We start from the raw sequence: 20797 nt of genomic DNA, 5'->3' as shown, positions 1-20797 counted from the left end.
TACTTGAGCCAGCCTGCTTAAATTCTGAGGTTCAAGTTCCAATTATGTTACTTGTCCTACTTACACTTTGTTTAGTAAAGTAGGCTGCTAGGTATTGAAGACAAGCTTTAATTAATCAATATGGACCTAGCTGCTTTAAAAGGCCGTTTTCATTTTCTAAAAGAGAAAATAATACCCAAAATAGAAAAGCATATATTTGCCCACTCATAATGTTTTCAACTGATCTCAAATTCCAAGACAGATCATACTGGGACAGATTGTCAATTCACGTTCCACATTTAAATCTTCCAAAATGAATGAGGCATCCATAGACTAGGATGTGTTGGGTTTTTTTGTTTTGTTTTGTTTTGTTTTTCACTTAAACCTGAAAGGTTTCATTTAAGTATTCTTTCCATTTATTCCTGCTACTTTGCAGATGTTTGTTTTTTTAATAACAATACAGAAAAAGGAAAAAGTACCATTGAACTACAACCCTCGTAATACCTGATGAGTTTCTTAATTAAAGAAATGTATGCCAGAAATTTTAAATGAGAAGTATCTCTCTCCTCTGCCATCATACCACGTCTCAAAAAAGTTTAACTACTGTTAACATTTTCATAGCCCTCCACAAGAAAAAAAATGTGTATATGTATATATATATATATAGATGTTGGTATAACTTTTTTATTTATAGAGAAGGGATCATGCACTGCTCTGCCACTTTTTCTTTTCACTTAGTATCTTGGAGATTGCTCCATGTCAGCAACAATCGATTTCATTCTTTTCAGCAGATACAGAGGATTATGTCTGTACCACAGTGTATTTAACCAGACCTCTGCTAATGGGCCTTTAAGTTGTTTCCAGTTTTTGCTGTGATATGTTTTAGTGAACATTTTTAAATAGTTCTGTTGGTATACTTTTGTAAGTATATTCATAAGGGACATTTCTATCAACATACTTCCTTGGTCAAAGTATCTGCATACTGGAAAATTGCCTTCCGGAGTTAGACCAGTTTACACTCCCATAAACAATGGTTACATTCCTATACACTTGCCAACACTAGGTTTTACCAAACTTATTTTAGCCAAGGTTGTATAACCTGGAACTTTCTAGGGAACTCTGTTAGGTGTTTAGAGAGATACTAAAAATCATAATAACTAGCAAATAAGGTGCTTACTGTATGCTAGGCACTATGTACTTTACACATATTAATTCTTTTAATATTCATAACAACCTTAAGAAGTGGTTATTGTTATTCCAAGATGAGGAAACAGAAACAAAGTTTCAATAACTTGCCTAAAGTCAAATAGGTAGTAACTGGGGAAACTGGAATTCCAACCCAGGCAGTCTGGCTCCATATCCAACCTCTTAAAACACTTTACTTTGCTGCTCTAATTTCTGCCTATCCAGGAACTTAATCTAGTTGCTAAAAACAAATTTTATTAGCTATCTCTTACATTAGGCACTAAGCTCCACTGGGCATTGGCCCTGCTTGCTCCTTTGCCACCACAGGGTTTGGTTTTGTTTTGTGTTGTTTTGTTTTGTTTTGTTTGAGACGGAATTTCACTCTTATTGCTCAGGCTGGAGTGCAATGGCACAATCTTGGCTCACTGCAACCTCTGCCTCCCGGGTTCAAGCGATTCTCCTGCCTCAGCCTCCCAAGTAGCTGGGATTACAGGCATGCGCCAGCACGCCCGACTAATTTGTATTTTTAGTAAAGTAGTTTCTCCATGTTGGTCAGGCCGGTCTCGAACTCCCGACCTCAGGTGATTTTGCCCGCCTCTGCCTCCCAAAATGGTGGGATTACAAGTGTGAGCCTCTGCGCCCAGCCAGGGGTTTTTAATTCTACTAACCAGATATCTATTAGTGCCCAGCTTGGTTGTCTGGCATACACTATGAAGAAAGAAATCAAAGGAATGCAAGGAGGTAGGAAGGAAAAGGAAGAAGAAAGAAGGAAGGATTTCCACATATAAGACAGTATATAGTTAGTGTTTAAAAAATAATAAAAGCAGAATGGGAAGAGGGGTTTCTGGACAGACAGTTCCAATAGAGAAATAAGTATTGAATAGTGTAAAGATCAGTATAACATTGTGTAGGATGAAGTTATGCTGCAGTGGAAGAGATAGAGGCCAAAGATGTAATTAAGAATTGCAGTAGTATGTGATAGTATTATCTAGGTGTGAGAGATTAAACTCTTGGTTGTGGGGTGAGTTGCTGGCAGTGAAAAAGTAGAGGAAGAGTCTAAAGCTGAAAAATCTCCAGGAAAGAACTGATGGGACTGATCTGTAGAAGAGAAAAGAGATAGAAGAGCCAAAAATAACTACATTTAGAGCTAGCCTGACTAGAAATTAGTTATGTTATTCAGAGAAACAAGGAATAAAGAAGAAAATGTGCTTAAATTTCCACTCATTGAATTTGACTGACATCATTACACCTAAATATAGATATCCACTGTGCAGATAAAAACTAGCTTACAAGAAGGTCAGGTCATCAGCATAAATATCTACTTGATGATATCAAGCACACATTATCACAAATATTTTTTCCTGTATTAGGACAAGGATAGTGGGAAAACCTCTGTGGTTGTCGGGACATGGAACCAAGAAGAGCATATTGAATGGGCTAAGAAGAATACTGCTAGAGCTTATCATCTTCAAGACGATGGTACCCAGACAGTCAGGTAAAGATTCACTTTACTTGCCTTTGGAGCTAATTACTAGAATTTCTAAAACTCAAAATATTGAAAAACATAAAAATTCAAACATTTAAGTAAAATCCCTGGTTAGTTTTTTTCAAGGGATATCTTTTAGGTTAGTTTTCTTGGGGAAGCAACACAGTGTAATTAATAGTTCAGAGCACAGTCCCTGGAGTCAGACTACCTGGATTCAAATGCTGGCTCATCACTTCCTACCTTGGATAAATTACATCATCTTTTTTATCTCTCACTTTTGTCTAGTGGTATTTGCCTCATATGATTATTGTGTCATTTAAGAGGTAATTTATGTAAAGGAGAATGCCTGGCAATAGCATGCAAAACCTGGGCTGCCGCCCTTAACAGTGGGGGTGATACATTAATGAGAGTGGCAGTGGTGTTAGTAACAATGGCTCAATTCTGTCAGAACTGAGGCTGTTTTTTAAAAACTACCTCACATATCTTTTAGGATATATGAGTATATCTTGTCAAAACACCAGTATGTTAATCTCATTTCCCAAGAATAACTACACGTTAGCTTTTCTTGCAGACTCTTACTCGGTATGTTTTCAATTAATCTTTCTTGTTCCTTCTTGGGTATTACCTTTTCCTTCCTAAAAGAGATGATTTGGATTGTTTTCAGAGTGTACTGACTTTTCGGGCTGATCAAAGTCAAAGTCAGCAAAATTAAAACATAGACATTTAATTATTATACTAAACAGATTGATTTTTCTTATCCTTGTAGGTATATGTTTTATGTCAAAACAGTTTGTGGTATCATGTACAATATATGTTGAAGCATGAGTGTTAGACTGGTAAAATGAAGCTTTTCTTTGGATCCTGCTCATTTGAGATTGACAGTTTGGCCTAGGCTTTGTCTTCTATACTACACTGCCTAACGAACAGTATTTTAATGGGAGTCGCTTGATGGAGGACGGAAGCAAAGAACTGTTTCACAAAACAATATAGTGGGCTAGGGAAATTGATAACTTTAAAACAATTTTTTAAAGGAATCTAACCATAATTATTTGTATACAAATAAATAATATGCAAGTTGAAAATAATTATTATTAACTAAGCCAGTATGAAGTATCTCTCTCTTATATTCTCTTTATAGAATCCAAGAGACTGCCTCTGTGAGATAACCCTAAAAATATTTTTTTAAAGAATATTTTATAGTCAGGTTTTTTTTAACTAATGCAAAACTGATCCCTCTAACCATCTTCTCACCCTACCCATTACAATTATTCTATTAGTGAGATTTTAGTTTAATAAAACTTGTGTGTTTCTCTGATTCAGGATGGTGTCACATTTTTATGGAAATGGAGATATTTGTGATATAACTGACAAACCAAGACAGGTGACTGTAAAACTAAAGTAAGTTAGACCATCAAATCATGCTGTATGCCTTTGTCTTTTAACTGCTTCCTGTGGACAAAAGTTTTATGTAAACAGTATAATTATGAATAATTATGAAAGTATACCATTTAAATTATTGATAAAATTATATTAAATCATACAGGGTCCACTTGAATGAGATTTTTAAGAGTACAGTTATTAACAGTGATGTTACTTTAAATGATTTGGGCAGTACCTTAAAGTTCTCTCTGTTTTAGGTGTAAAGAATCAGATTCGCCTCATGCTGTTACTGTATATATGCTAGAGCCTCACTCCTGTCAATATATTCTTGGGGTAAGTTAAAAAGAAAATAATCAAAAATTCAATTTTGAGCCATGTTTTAATTTTTTTTTTCTTTTTTGAGATGGAGTCTTGCACTGAGGCTCAGTCTGGAGTGCCGTGGTATAATCTTGGCTCACTACAACCTCTGCCTCCCAGGTTCAAGCGATTCTTCTGCCTCAGCCTCCAGAGTAACTGGGATTACAGGCACACACCACCACACCTGGGGTTCCACCATGTTGGTCAGGCTGGTCTCAAACTCCTGACCTCAGGTGATCCACCTACCTCAGCCTCCCAAAGTGCTGGGATTACAGGTGTGAGCCACCACGCCCGGCCGCCATGTTTTAATTTTTTGCATCAAGTTTAGGAAGGACCTTCAGTAGTCTCCAAGGCGTAATATGGCCCACATACCACTCGTGTAATAGTTGACATGGTTTTTTTTTTTTGACATTTTTTATCGAGATATAATTTACATGAAATAAAATCCACAGATCTTAAGTGTTGAACGTGATAAGTTTTGATAATTTTATACACCCATGTAACTATCACCCAAAACAAGGTATGTCACTGCAGAAAGTTCTGTCGTACTCCCTTCCAGTAAACACCCCTTAGCCTTGCTCAAAGATACCCATTTCTGATTTATGACATTGTAGACTAGTTTTGTCTCTTTTTTGGATTCCACATGAATGGAATCATATAGTGTATAATATTTCTGTACCTGAACTCTGACTCAGTGTAACACTTTTTGTTTGGTGGTGTTTTGTTTAGTTGATTTTTTTTCTATTGATACATAGTATTTGTATATGTTTACAGGTTACATATGATACTTTGTTACATCCATAGAATATGTAGTGATCCAGTCAGGATATTCAGAATATTCATCACCACAAGCATTTATTGTTTCTATGTGTTGAGAACATTTCAGGTCCTCACTTCTCAACACATCTTAACAGAGGTCTGGATATTTACTCTTTGTATTTGTATTGCACATATTTTTTTCTCTGTCTGTGGCTTGCCTATTCATTTTTCTTTCTTTCTTTTTTTTAATAGAGATAGGGTCTCATCATATTGGCCATGCTGGTCTCAAACTCCTGGACTCAAGCAATCCTCCCACCTTTGCCTTCCAAAGTGCAGGGATTATAGGCATCAGCGACTACACAGGCTGGAATGCAGTGGCACAATCTTGGCTCACTGCAGCCTCTGCCTCCCAAGTTTAAGCAATTCTTGTGCCTCAGCCTTCCAAGTAGCTAGGACTACAAGCATGCACCACCATGCCTGGCTGATTTTTGGGTTTTGGTTGTTGTTTGTTTTTTTTTTGAAATGGAGTCTCACTCTGTCACCCAGGCTGGAGTGCAGTGGCATGATCTCGGCTCACCGCAACCTCCACCTCCTGGGTTCAAGCGATTGTCCTGCCTCAGCCTCCTGAGTAGCTGGGATTACAGGCATATGGTACCATGTCCGGCTAATTTTTGTATTTTTAGTAGAGACAGTGTTTCACCTTGTTGGCCAGGCTATACTCGAACTCCTGACCTCAAGTGATCTGCCTGCCTCGGCCTCCCAAATTGCTGGGATTACAGGTGTGAGCCACCTGCACCCAGCCCATTTTCTTATTAATGTCTTTTGGTGAACAAAAATTTTTCATTTCATGAAATTCAATTTATCATTTATTCCTCTTTAATAGGTAACGCTTTTTGTGTTCTAAGAAATTTTTACTACCCCAAAATCATGAAAATATTCTCCTATATTTCCTTCTAAAGACTTTATGGTTCTACCTTTGATTATCTAATGCCTAAATGTGGTTTTCTCTGTATTTATCTTGCTTGGAGTTCACTGAGCTTCTTGGCTTTGTGGGTTGATATATTTTATCAATTTGGGGAAATTTTTGGACATTATCTCCTCAAAGATTTATTCTGCTCCATTCTTTTTCTCCTCTATTTCTGATACTCCAATAAGACATGTTAGTATAAAATTGTCCCAGAATCTCAGACACTCCTTTATTCCCACTTTTTTTCCTTTGTTTCGATTTGGGTCATTTGTATTAAGCTGTCTTCAAACTTGTTAATTCTTCTGCTGTGTCCAGTCCATTGAATGACTTTATCACTGATGTATTTTTTACCTCTTAACATTTCCACTTGGTTCTTTTTTTGTTGTTGTTTTTTATTTTTATTTTTATTTTTGAGACAGAGTCTTGCTCTGTCACCCAGGCTGGAGTGCAGTGGCACAATCTCGGCTTATTGCAATCTCCGCCTCCCGGGTTCAACTGATTCTCCTGCTTCAGCCTCCCCAGTAGCTGGGACTACAGTCATGTGCCACCACGCCTGGCTAATTTTTTGTATTTTTAGTAGAGACAAGGTTTCACCGTGTTAGCCAGGGTGGTCTCGATCTTCTGCCCTCGTGATCCGCCCGTCTCGGCCTCCCAGAATGCTGGGATTACAGGCATGAGCCACCGCACCCAGCCTCCACTTGGTTCTTTTTTATCTCTACTGAAATTTCCTATCTGGTCATACATGTTTTCTTCATCATGTTTATTATACTTATTATAACATTTGATAATTTCAACATCTGTTCCATCTTTGGGTTACATTTTTCTTTACCTTTTGTTTTAAATACACTTAATTATTTTGCCATAATGTTCTATCATTTTTGTTGTATAAGAGCTATGTATTCCTCTCCTACTCCTGTCCTTTGTTCCTTTTCCCTCCCCCGCTTGTTTAAAAATATTTTCACCACCTATCTCATATTCTGTTATGGATGACTAAAAGTTGTTTTTCAAGAAGCTTAATTTGTAGAAATAATGTTGGATGTTTATCTAAAACAAGGACTCATGCTTCTAGCAAATATAACTACATGTATCCATTCAGCAGAATAGTACTGAAAAGTATTCAGCTTAGCAACTTTTTAATGGCTTTGTTGTTCTTCTTTAGGTTGAATCTCCAGTGATCTGTAAAATCTTAGATACAGCAGATGAAAATGGACTTCTTTCTCTCCCTAACTAAAGGATATTAAAGTTAGGGGAAAGAAAAGATCATTGAAAGTCATGATAATTTCTGTCCCACCGTGTCTCATTATAGAGTTCTCAGCCATTGGACCTCTTCTAAAGGATGGTATAAAATGACTCTCAACCACTTTGTGAATATATATGTGTATATAAGAGGTTATTGATAAACTTCTAAGGCAGACATTTGTCTTGCTTTTTTTCATTTTTGTTGTGTCTTACAAATTGATTGTTTTTCTTTGCTTGGATACTGTGATTCCAAAATAAATCTCATCCAAGCAAGTTAGAGTCCAGCCTAATCAAATGTCATAATTGTTGTACCTATTGAAAGTTTTTAAATAATAGATTTATTATGTAAATTATAGTATATGTAAGTAGCTAATGAAGTAAAGATCATGAAAGAAATTGATAGGTGTAAATGAGAGACCATGTAAAATATGTAAATTCTCGTGCCTGAAATCCTTTCAACAGATTTTTATATAGCAACTGCTCTCTGCAAGTTGTTAAACTAGAAATTGGGCACATGGCAGAGGCTCACATGGGAGTTGTCCTCACCCTTGTTAATCTCAAGAAACTCTTATTTATAATAGGTTGCTTCTCTCTCAGAACTTTTATCTATTTCTTTTTTCTTCTTATGAGTATGTTTACTCTCAGTATCTATCTGATGTAGACTGTTGGTGATGCTTCTGAGACTCAGAATGGTTTACTCTAACAAAACACTGTGCTGTCTATCCCTTATACTTGCCTACTGTAATATGGATTTCACTTCTGAACAGTTTACAGCACAATATTTATTTTAAAGTGAATAAAATGTCCACAAGCAGTGTTGTCATGTAATCAGTGGCAGATTATTAAATTCCTTTATTTTTTTCATTATCCTGTTGTACACATTTTAAACATATATATCTGAACAAGAACAGAAAAGGGCCATAAAAGTCTTTTCCTCCTTTTTAGTAGTTCTGGCCAAAGATAGTTTAAGAAAAGACTAATATAATTGACTATTTTAGGGTTATTTATAGATTTTAGTAGGAAGCAGCACATAGAGAAAGAGCATGAACTTTGAATTCAGACCTAGGTCAAAATCCTTTTTTTTTTTCTCTCTCTCTCTCTACCCAGAGATGGGGCTGCTCAGGCTGCTCTGAACCCGTGGGCTCAAGCAGTTTTCCCACCTCAGCCTCCCAAATAGCTGGGACTACCAGGCACACGCCAACAAGACCAGTGCAAAATCCTCTCTTTAACTTACTATGTACAAGATAGGAAAAACCAAACACTTATACCCAATACAGCACAGAACACTAGGTCACCAAAATGTGTGGTGTTTCTTCCTCACGCCAACCAATTTTCTGACACCAGCTGGGTGTCCTACAATTCAGTTCAATTCTGACACTTGTCTACTTGGAGTTGACATCAGACCCCACAAGTAAAGGGCTCAGTTGCACAACACTGCTTCCACTTACTTCAGATGCCAATTGCAAGTCTGGGCATCTAGTACTTTTGGCCAACCAGCTATAAATCAGGGGTTCCATGACTCCCTTCTCGGGTTTAATAATTTGCTAGAATGCCTCACAGAATTAAAGGAAACACTTTACTTATGTTTACCAGTTTATCATAAAGGATACAACTCAGGAATGGCCAGATGGAAGAGCTGCCTAAGGCAAGGTATGGTGGGGGTGGGAGGCAAGGGGGTGCCTGCAGACCTTCTAGGCTTCCTCTGGGCGTGCCACTCCCCCAGCACTAGGTTCAGGAACCTAGAAGCTCATCAGATCCCAAGAGAGTTTATAGTTTGATTTTCAGACCCCTCTCCCCGTTTCTTTCCCCAAGGTCAGTAGGTGGGGCTGAAAGTTCCAACCAGCTAATCCATCACTTGGTCTTTGTAGTGAGCAGCCCCATCCTGAGGCTATCTAGGGGCTCCACCTAAGTAACCTCATTAGCATAAACTCTATCCAGCATAAATTATATCCAGATAGAGATAGGGTGATCAAAAAGGGCTCCTTAAAAGTAACAAGACACTCCCATCACCTGGGAAGTTCTAAGGGTTTAGGAACTGTGTGTCAAGAACCTGAGACAAACACGACATTTCTTACTGTACCACATACTAGCTATGTGATCCTAGACATGTCAGCGAACGTCTTTGAGCCTCTCTTCCTCTTTTGTGGAGAGAATACTTATTTACTTCATAAAGTGGTTATATCAGTGCATGAATTTTACTGTGTGTAAAAAGTCTTGTCCAGTACTTGATACCAGTATGTGTTAACTTCCTTTTATTGCATCTGTCTCCTGTTAAGAAGATCAAAGCCATAAAATACTTTTTTTTGAGATGGAGTCTCGCTGTGACGACCAGGCTGAGGTGCAGTGGTGCAATCTCAGCTCACCACAACCTCTGCCTCCTGGGTTCAAGCGATTCTCTTGTCTCAGCCTCCTGAGTAGCTGGGATTACAGACGTATGCCACCATGCCCGGCTAGTTTTTGTATTTTTGTGTAGATGGAGTTTCGCCATGTTGGCCAGGCTGGTCTCAAACCCCTGACCTCAAGTAATCTGCTTTCCTTGGCCTCCCATAAGTGCTGGGATTACAGGCATGAGCCATCACACCAGGCCAGAATTCATTTCTTTAATGAATTACAGAATCCTATTTATTATATCAATGAGTAAAATAACATAATTACCCTCATATTTAGTATAGGTGATAGGGGAGGGAGTTAAAAATTAGGTCAGTGCCAGAAAATACGTTGATAATATTTAGAACAAACTCTCTCTTAGAAGAGGGGGAAAAATGATCTTTCAAAAACTGTACTGGAATAGTTTACGAGGGAAGATTCTTAAAAACAGAATTAATTATTTCAAAATAAAAAAGATTTTATAAGAACGAGTCAGCCTTCTAGTTGAGTATACACCTAGCTACTCAGGCTGACGCTGGAAGATGGCTTGAGCCCAGGAGTTTAAGGCTGTAGTGCACTGTGGCACCTGTGAATAGCCACTGCATTCCAGACTGGGTGACATGGTGAGACCCAGTCTCGACAAAAAAAATAATTCTCTGTCTTGACTAACATAGCTCAAACTTCTTTGAGGGTAGGGGCTAGTCCAGGTATCTCCATATCTGTTTTAAATCTTGAGGCCCCTATCAGTAGTCTTTGAAGTCTCATTTGCTCTCCAGCTTACTTGCTGCTAACTCTGTGATACAATCATACAATCATTCTGTATAAGCAGGCTGAATTGCTAATAGGGAAGGGAAATGGCTCAGCTATAATATGGCAATGCATTTTGAGAAGTCTGTCTTGTCTCTATTAAAGCCGGTGCTATCCCATCCCTAAACCAGATTTTTTTTTTGAGATGGAGTCTCACTCTGTCACCCAGGCTGGAGTACAGTGGCGTGATCTTGGCTCACTGCAACCTCCGCTTCCCGGGTTCAAACAATTTTCCTGCCTCAGGCTCCTGAGTAGCTGGGATTAAGGCGTGTGCCACCACGTCCAGCTAATTTTTGTATTTTTAGTAGAGATGGGGTTTCATCATGTTGGTCAGGCTGGTCCCAAACTCCTGACCTCGTGATCCGCCCACCTTGGCCTCCCAAAGTGCTGGGATTACAGGCATGAGCCACTGCTCCCGGCCAACCAGGTTCTTAAGACAGGGCCTAAGAATCTGTGTTTTAAATAAACATAGCAAGTGATTTTCTTTGTTAAATAAATTCTCCAGTGATTGAGAATTGCTGATGGGGACTTTACTAAGCCCTCCTGTCTCCAGGTGAGGGTTTCAGGGAAATAATTAGTAGTTTATCTTTACAAGAAGGTTGTGACATGGAAACTTTTGTTGGGGTTTTGTTTTGTTTTGTTTTGTTTCTGCTTTTTAAAATTTTACCTCTTTGAGAGGCTACTAGGTGGGGCTTGTAGCCCAGCCCTAATTTGTTTGTTTGTTTACTTATTTGAGAGACGGTCTCACTCTGTTCCCCAGGCTGGAATGAAGTGGTATGGTCATGGCTCACTGCAGCCTCGACCTCTTGGCCTCAAGGGATCCTCCTGCCTCTGCCTCCTGAGTAGGTGGGACTACAGGCATGCACCACCACACTTGGCTAATTTTTAAATTTTTGTAGAGACAAGGTCTCCCTACGTTGCCCAGGCTGGTCTCGAACTTTTGAGCTCAAGCGATCCTCCCGCCTTTGCCTCCCAAAGTGCTGGGATTACAGGGGTGAGCCACTGCACTGGCCCCTAGTTTATAATCCTTGATTAAAGGGACACTGGCAACAAACTTTCTCAAAATTGAATAGTTATGTTTTGTGTACTATCCCCTATGAACTATCCTTTTCAATCAGTCTGCTACCCAAAGACCTAACCTGGTTTCTGACAATACTTAAGTACGTAAGGTTTATGTACCTAAACCTAGTACATGATCAGGCCAAATTATTGACCCAGCAGCGCCAAAGATCTGGCATTAAAGGACTTAAGCTAAACAAGAAAATAAAGCTAAGACTAAATTTTGAATAATTAGGTTTTGCAATCAGAGCTTCAAATGAAAATACATATCAGCTACCCTAGAATGATTCTATTTTTTGTTTCATGTTATTTTTTAGAGGCAGTGTCTCACTCTTTTGCACACGCTGGAGTACAGTGGTGCAATCCCAGCTCACTGCAGCCTCAAACTCCTCTGCTCAAGCAATCTTCCACCCTCAGCTTCCCAAGTAGTTGGGACTGCAGGCGTGCACCACCACGCTGCCCTCCTAGAATGATTTCAAACTCTTCCTAGTGTTGGGCAATTTTATTACCAGTGCTTGCCATGGTGGCATGGCTTAGAAGAAAATCCATTTCTTTTTCTTTTTTTTGTTGTTGTTGTTGTTGTTTTTGTTGACCTGCTTCCTTTCTGACCTGGGCTGATTCACCCTTATTGAGCAATCTGGTGGTCCCTGGCTCCCAGGAGGTCACAATATTGAAGCCAGCCTTCATGCAGACCACCCCATTGCCATAGCACACTAAGGCCCAGAACTCGTGGGCTCAAGCCATCCTCCAGCTGCAGCCTCTTGGGAACTCAAGATGGGTGTCCCCATGCTGGCTCTCTTTTTCTCACTTGTTTAGCAAGGGAGGTAAGGAACCCACTGCACACTCAAGAGCATTTTTTATCTCATATGCTGATAGTCTCAAACGTGGTTTCAGCAAGCAGGCAAGATGATCCATTGGGTTGTAGGAAGAACATATTAGAAATTCTATTAGTTTTTCATCTGTGAAAGATGTTAAGCCTCACTAATACATAATATGTGGTACACACAATAATTCATAAATCCGAAGGTCTTATGTCATAAAGCATCCTAAGAGTCAGTGTTACACGTTTGGAGGAGACGATGGGGATACCCTTCTTTATTTTTCACTTTTATCCTGTTACAGGATCATAGACTAAATTAATTACCTTTCAGAAAATGGAATTGTTAATCTAAATTTAAGCCTTAAGATCATATCTTGTCCGGGTGCAGTGGCTCACACCTGTAATCCCAGCACTTCGGGAGGCCAAGGTAGGCCAATCACTTGAGGTCAGGAGTTCGAGACCAGCCTGGCCAACATAGTGAAACCCCGTCTCTACTAAAAATAACAAAAATTAGCCAGGCATGGTGGTGCACGCATGTAGTCCCAGCTACTCGGGGGACTGAGGCAGGAGAATCACTTGAACCTGGGAGGCAGAGGTTGCAGTGAGCTGAGATCATGCCACTGCACTCCAGCCTGGGCGACAGAGCAAAAAAAAAAAAAAGATTTTACCTTATCAGGTAGATAACCAATCAGAATTATGATGTGGAGGTTAAAAGGTGACTTTCACCAGCCATAGTTCTAATCACTGAGGTTCTCAGATCTTGCAAGACTTCTCTTTTAGAAATAATACAGTAATGCCTTCTGCTGGGCACAGTGGCTCATGCCTATAATCCTAGAACTTTGGGAGGCCGAGGCAGGCGGATCACCTGAGGTTGGGAGTTCGAGACCGGCCTGACCAACATGGCGAAACTCCATCTCTATTAAAAATAAAAAATTAGCCGGGCATGGTGGTGCATGCCTATAATCCCAGCTACTTGGGAGGCTGGGCAGGAGAATTGCTTGAACCTGGGAGGCAGAGGTTGCGATAAGCTGAGATCGGGCCATTGCACTCCAGCCTGGGCAACAAGAGCGAAACTACATCTCAAAAAGAGAAAAAAAAAAGAAAAAGAAAAAAAGAAATAACACAGTAATGTCTTTTTTACAGTTATAGGGAAGAATGGCATGTTTTCCTGGTTAGCAGCCATTAGAGCCTACAGTTTGAAGACTACTAGAATTCCACTTTTTAATATGTGGAGAAAATAAAGGCAAGCCTGACAGTCTCAAAATTAAAGTGGAAAGAAGAGCAAAATTATTAACAAATAAAATACAGAGCTTGAAGTATCTTGCATCCACAGTTATTTGTAATTTTTTTTTTTTTTTGAGACAGAGTTTTGCTCTTTTTGCCCCGGTTGGAGTGCAATGGCCTGATCTCGCTTGCCGCAACCTCCACCTCCCGGGTTCAAGTGATTCTCCTGCCTCAGCCTCTGGAGTAGCTGGGATTACAGGCATGCACCATCATGCCAGGCTAATTTTGTATTTTTAGTAGAGACGGGGTTTCATCATGTTAGTTAGGCTGGTCTCAAACTCCTGACCTCAGGCGATCTGCCCACCCCTGCCTCCCAAAGTGCTAGGATTACAGGCGTGAGCCACCGTGTCCGGCCGCTATTTGTAAATTTTTAAGCATTTTAGTATTTTTTACATTTGAAACAAAAAATCTTCACCTAAAGCAAGTAAATCGAGCAGGACTTTTGGAAACAGTAACCAACTCAATTACCAAAGATGTTTGTGAAACTAAAATAGTGCTAAAGATCTCACATGTAATCGCATACTACATTATGTGTTTCAAATGTATTTTTTTTTCAATCCTTTGCCACTACAGACAATGCCACACTAAATAATAATCTTTGCATATCATTTCACATTTTTGCTAGTATCCTTGAAATAGATACTTTTTAAATGTTTTTTTATAGAGAGGGGGTCTTGCTATGTTGGTCAGGTTAGTTTTGAACTCCTGGCTTCAAGCAATCCTCCTGCCTCAGCCTCCCATAGTGGTAGGATTGCAGGTGCCCAGCCTTCTAGGACCTTTTGATAGAAAGAATTGTGCTTTGCCTTGAATTTAAGAAAAAATACAACATAGCTTCCTGTATATTTTCCTCAAGTACAAATGTAACTTTTATTTTATAAATATATATTAAAAAATAAATTTACTTAAAAGTCCAGCAGTGTGGCCAGCTGTGGTGGCTCTCGCCTGTAATCTTAGCATTTTAGGAGGCCCATGCAGGAGGATTGCTTGAGCCCAGGAGTTCAAAACCAGCCTGGCCAACATAGCAAGACCCCATCTCTACAAAGATTACAAAATTAGCTGGGTGTGGTGGTGCGCACCTGGTGGTGGCAGTTCCTCTGGAGCCTGAGGCTACAGGATTGCTTAAACCCAGGAGATAGAGGCTGCAGTGAGCCAGGATTGTACCACTGCACTCCAGCCTGGGTGACAGAGTAAGACCCTGTCTCTAAAAAAAAAAAAAAATGTTGAGGCTGGGCGCTTTGGCTCACGCCTGTAATCCCAGCACTTTGGGAGGCAGAGGCGGGCAGATCAGGAAGTCAAGAGGTCCAGACTATCCTGGCCAACATGGTGAAAACCCGTCTCTACTAAAAATACAAAAATTAGCCAGGCATGGTGGCGGGTGCCTATAGTCCCAGCTGTTCAGGAGGCTGGGGCAGGAGAATCGCTTGAACCCGGGAGGCGGAGATTGCAGTGAGCCAAGATCGTGCCACTGCACTCCAGCCTGGGTGACAGAGCAAGACTGTCTCAAAAAAAAAAAAAAAAGTAGGCTGGGCGCGGTGGCTCACGCTTGTAATCCCAGCACTTTGGGAGGCCGAGGCGGGCGGATCACGAGGTCAGGAGATCGAGACCACGGTGAAACCCCATCTCTACTAAAAATATAAAAAATTAGCCGGGCATGGTGGCGGGCGCCTGTAATCCCAGCTATTCGGAGAGGCTGAGGCAGGAGAATGGCGTGGCGTGAACCCGGGAGGCGGAGCTTGCAGTGAGCTGAGATCGCGCCACTGCACTCCAGCACTCCAGCCTGGGGGACAGAGCGAGACTCCTTCTCAAAAAAAAAAAAAAAAAAAAAATGTTGAACTAACTACTCCATGTGGCTGAGTCAGCATTTGAACCAATTCAGTCTATGTTTATAAATGTATGCCATATCGCTTCTCAGCCTTTCGGCTAAGATCAAATATAAATGAGCACCATACTGCTTTTTTTTTTTTTTTTTTTTTTTTTTTTGAGATGGAGTCTTGCTATCACCTAGGCTAGAGTGCAGTGGCGCGATCTCGGCTCACTGCAGGCTCTGCCCCCGGGGTTCACGCCATTCTCCTGCCTCAGCCTCCCAAGTAGCTGGGACTACAGGCGCCCGCCACCTCGCCCGGCTAATTTTTTGTATTTTTAGTAGAGACGGGGTTTCACCGTGTTAGCCAGGATGGTCTCGATCTCCTGACCTCGTGATCCGCCCGCCTCGGCCTCCCAAAGTGCTGGGATTACAGGCGTGAGCCACCGCGCCCGGCTCCATACTGCTTTTGCTTCGCAGAAATGTCTTCTGCCTCATGCAACATTCTCTACTGTCATCTGCCACCTGAGAGAACACATGGAAGGGCTCAGGAAAATTCTCTGTAAAATGAGTACAGCGATTAATTTTGTCCTGGCAACATATGACACTCATTTCTCCCATATGTTATTTTTATTATGCTAACGCAATTCAAAAATCTGGCAAATAATTCATGAGTAAGATTAAAATGTCACATTGGGAATTCTGGCTAGGTTACATGCCAAACCCTCTCTTCTTTGATAATCTTTTGGTGATGGTAAACAATGCAAGCGCAATGCCAATTATCTAGATCCAGATTATGTTTATGATTTAAATGACAGAATGACAATTCCTTCATCTTTTTTTTTTTTTTTTTTTTTTTTTGAGACGGAGTCTCGCTCTGTCGCCCAGGCTGGAGTGCAGTGGCGCAATCTCGGCTCACTGCAAGCTCTGCCTCCCGGGTTCACGCCATTCTCCTGCCTCAGCCTCTCTGAGTAGCTGGGACTACAGGCGCCCGCCACCACGCCCGGCTAATTTTTTGTATTTTTAGTAGAGACGGGGTTTCACCGGGGTCTCGATCTCCTGACCTCGTGATCCGCCCGCCTCGGCCTCCCAAAGTGCTGGGATTACAAGCGTGAGCCACCGCGCCCGGCCCAATTCCTTCATCTTTTATGTATGGCTTTCTGTTTTGGAGTAAAGAATGCATTTTATTTTTGTTTCTCCTCAGACTATGAATAAAAGTGACCCTCAACAAACATTTGCTGAATAAATGAATGAACCCTCATCTTCTCTTAACCCACACCTTATAAAATCTTTCTCAACTACTCCAATTTTCCCTATTACTTTTTTTTTTTTAAACTAATCCCTCTGTTCACTCTCAACACTCCTTATTTTTCAGTGTTTGGTGCTTTGAGGGGAAAAAAAATATGTTCTTCAGTTTTACAATAGTTGGGAAAGAAAAAGGAACATTTTTATTGTTTTGTTTCATCTGTGTTCCTTTTCTCTTGGATTCCACATGGCATCATGTAATCAATTTTTTGCTGCCTTTCACTGATTGCTCACAATCTCATATGTTGCTTCTCCAAACTAACAAGAGTACAGTGTCTATGTCTCCCTCCTCTGTGGCATATCCACCCACCTCCATGAACTGAAAGCATTCCAATTCTGAGGCACTCTGAACTCTTCCATAAAAAGTGGCTGTTTTCATGGCCTCTTCGCAAAATGTAATTCTGTCTTCTCTTTCAAGCAATATTAATAAAACTAGTTTTTAAAATTTCTTTGACAAACATTGTTGCTAAAGCCAAACAAATGATCAACAAGCTTTCACAAGCCCTTGCTAATGTGACATAACTGAGGCATTTACACAGGTTATGAAACTTGTCCTAGTACATTGGCCTCAGAAGACAGGCATAAAGCACTCTTTGTGAACTGCTTAGCTTTGTAAAAAAGGTCTATCTGGCACCTGAACAAGCGACATTTTGCAAAACATCAGGCTTTGCATGAAAATTCAGATTCCCACACTGAGAGTCCATTGAGAGATCTTCCACTCATTAGCATGCTACAAGGCCGCTGAAAGATCAGGAAGATGTCAAAAGGGCAAACCTTTACATAAACAGAACTCAGAGAAACAAAGTGAACTGAACTTGGCATCAGCCAAGTGTACGTATAAAAAAAAAAAAAGTGTTTATTGGGATGAGAAGAAGGAAAATTCACTAATTTGTCCATATGCAACTAAATGATTATTTTCCCTTCGGTAAAATTAATTGCAAAGGCAGCCAGATGCAGTGGCTCCTGCCTGTAATCCCAGCACTTTGGGAGGCCAAGGTGGACAGATGACTTGAGCTCAGGAGTTTGAGACCAGTCTGAGCAACATGGCAAAACTCCATCTCTACAAAAAAATACAAAAATTAGCCAGAGGTGGTGGTACACATCTGTGGTCCCAGCTACTCAGGAGGCTGAGGCAGAAGGTTTGCTTGAGCCCCAGAGGTCGAGGCTGCAGTGAACTGGGATCATGCCACTGAATTCCAGCCTAGGCAACAGACTGAGATTCTGTCTCAAAAAATAAAAATAATCTCAAAGGCATTAGACCTAAAGCGATTGTCTATTAAACTATCTCTTGTGGAAAGTAACATTTCCCTCAATATCCACCTTTATTCAAATTGTCTTATGCTTTAAAATAATTGGTACCCCCTCTCCTCTCTTTGCAAGAACCAGTTGTCCCTTTTTTCCTTAAATTCTTTTGTGGTCGCTGAAGAGTTTTATTTAGTCTTCAATGACTTCAGGCAGTATAATGAGCCAAGGAATTCCAATGATAATGAATGCAGGTTGTCTGGCAGCTCCTGGGCAGCCAGGGTTGTCCCTGGGAAAAGATGCCCTCTGAGCTGGATGATGGTTCCCTTAACTGAGTAAACAGTCAGGAAGAGGGCCTTGCAGTCCTAAGTCAGGACCCAGGTCCCCTTTCATTAAAGTCCTGCTAAAAATCATCCCGGGAAAATAGAGAGTCACACAAAAAATAAACATGAGGAAATTATAAGCCAGCCAGATACTGATTTCGGCTGACATCACTTCCATGGATCACTTCATCCATCCATTCATTTATTGATCCATTTATTCAACAATTATTCACAGAAAGCCAACAAGGGACAAGGACTGATAGGTACTAGGGGTATGGTGCTAAACAAAACAGACAGTCTTTGCTCCATTCGAGCTGTATTCTAGTGGGGAGACAGCCAGTAAACAGTAAAGTGTAACTTGTAGACTGAACTGTGTCCCACTCCAAATTCCTACAGCAAAGCCCTAAATGCAACTGTGACAATATTTGAAGACAGAGTCCTTCCAGGAAATAATCAAGGTTAAATGAGGTCATAAGAGTGAGGCCCTTATGATGAGATTTGTGCCCTTTATAAGAAAAGACACCAAACAGCTGGCTTCCTCTCTTCCTCTCTGCCATGTAAGGACAAAGAAAGAAGGTGGCCATCTAAAAGCCAGAGAGTCCCTCACCAGAAACCAAACCTGACAGCACCTTGGACTTCCAACTTACAGAACCATGAGAAAATTGATTTCCGTTGTTTAAGCCATGCAGTATGTGGTATTACTGTGTTACGCCCACCTGAGCAGACTAATACAATAACATAATATTAGGAAATCATCAGAACTAGGAAGGAAATCATGTAAGGTAGAGGGATAGATAGATAGGCAGTGGCAGAATGGAAAGTGGCACCGAGTATGTGGACCAGGAAAGGCCACCGGGGAAGACCATTCCAGATGGAAATATTTCTAGGGGAATTCTCTGACATGGGGACAAAAATGGGGCATGTGAAAAACAGCCAGAAAGTCTCTGCAGCCTGGGCACATTGGGCAGGGTATGAATGAAAGTAAACAGAGACAGAGAGGAAACCAGGGACCAGTTCATTCCGGCTACACAGGCCATGGCAAGAACCTCAGATTTTGTTCTAAGTGGGACAGAAAGCTACTGGAAGTCTATAAGCAGGAGAGTGACATATATGATTTACCTTAAAAGGATCACTATTACAGGGGAAAGAGACTGTAGGAGAGAAGGACTGGAAGCGGGAAAACGATGAGGTTGGTTTAATTTTCCAGGTAAAATATGATGGGGACATGGGCTAGTCGGGTGGGGACGGAAGAGGTGAGAAATTGTTGGATTTAGAGTCTATTTTTAAAATAATTCAGGATTTGTCAATAGGTTGGATATGGTGTGCAAGAGAAAGAAAAGAGTCAAGGACACCAAATTGAGCTGTGCAGCTGGGTTACTGCAGTGCTGTTTACCGAGATGATAAAACGGTAAGAGGAGTTCGTGTGGTAGAGAACAGAGTTGAGTCAAGGGTTGTTTTGCACATGTTACATTTTGGGATGCCTATTAGACACACAAGTGGAAATGTCAAATAGGGAACTTGATAGACCAGCATGGAGTGAAGGGAAAGATCAGGACTGGAAATAGAAAAGTGAGTGTCATTAGCATTTAAACAAAGTTGAAAGCAGAAGGCTGAGTATTATCGTAATTACTGCCAGCACCTGCTTCTCAATTTACAGATCTTTCTCTAGGGATGCAGGAGTGAATGAAAAGCTATTTTTCAATCTTTCTGTTCCCCTTTCCCTTCTCTACCCCCTCGAGATTACCCCATCCAGCTTCAAATGGTCACTGTCTGCTATTCCTGGAAGTGACTTCGCCTCTCCTGCCCTTCACCGCATTTGGGCTGGTGCAGCTGGATTGGTGCATGTGGGAGCACATGCTCTGGTCATCTGCTAAGGCAGAGTCTTCCCAGTGCTGGAGCTTGGCTGCTTTGCCCATGTTTCCAAACTAAGTCTAGGCCTGACCTCTCTAAAGCCTGGAACCCTGACAAAGGCAAGTCTTTTCCCAGGAGCTTGCCTGCCACTCCTCTCACCATTCCACAAGACCTTAATGTCTTTTTTGTTTGTTTTTTGTTGTTGTTTTCGAGACAGAGTCTTGCCCTGTTGCCCAGGCTAGAGTGCAGTGGTGTGATCTTGGCTCACTGCAACCCGCACCTTCCAGGTTCAAGGGATTCTCCTGCCTCAGCCTCCTGAGTAGCTGGGATTACAGGCACACCACCACACCGGCTGATTTTTGTATTTTTAGCACAGACGGGGTTTCACCATGTTGGCCAGGCTGGTCTCTTAACTCCTGACCTCAGGTGATCCACCTGCCTGGGCCTCCCAAAGTGCTGGGATTACAGGCGTGAGCCACCGCACCCGGCCAAGGCCTTAATGTCTTCATTGACTTGGATTTTTTCCTCAACTGCGGTAGGAGAACAGTGAGAGAAGTCTGTTTTAAGAGAACCATGGTCATCTTGC

At 41.0% G+C, this 20797-nt stretch overlaps 2 protein-coding genes across 4 annotated transcripts in view; one reads left to right on the top strand and one right to left on the bottom strand.

Moving 5' to 3' along the window:
- Nucleotides 1–8180, top strand: part of ERLEC1 (endoplasmic reticulum lectin 1) — a 31284-nt gene extending 23104 nt beyond the window's left edge. For 2 of the 3 annotated variants that reach the window (XM_055240440.2, XM_055240443.2), the window contains 4 exons: nt 2535–2659; nt 3971–4048; nt 4288–4363; nt 7273–8180. In XM_055240440.2, the coding sequence (XP_055096415.1) occupies nt 2535–2659; nt 3971–4048; nt 4288–4363; nt 7273–7344 (351 nt within the window). In that variant the 3' untranslated portion in view covers nt 7345–8180. The remainder of the gene's footprint in view (nt 1–2534; nt 2660–3970; nt 4049–4287; nt 4364–7272) is intronic. The other variant, XM_055240442.2, reaches the window with a different exon arrangement.
- ASB3 (ankyrin repeat and SOCS box containing 3) overlaps nt 1–20797 on the bottom strand; it is a 273478-nt gene that overhangs the window by 224582 nt on the left and 28099 nt on the right. The gene's annotated exons all lie outside the window — the stretch shown is intronic.

The sequence above is a fragment of the Symphalangus syndactylus genome, chromosome 14 (genome assembly GCF_028878055.3).
Source record: "Symphalangus syndactylus isolate Jambi chromosome 14, NHGRI_mSymSyn1-v2.1_pri, whole genome shotgun sequence".
Lineage (NCBI taxonomy): Eukaryota > Metazoa > Chordata > Mammalia > Primates > Hylobatidae > Symphalangus > Symphalangus syndactylus.
This window is presented reverse-complemented; position numbering and strand designations above follow the sequence as displayed.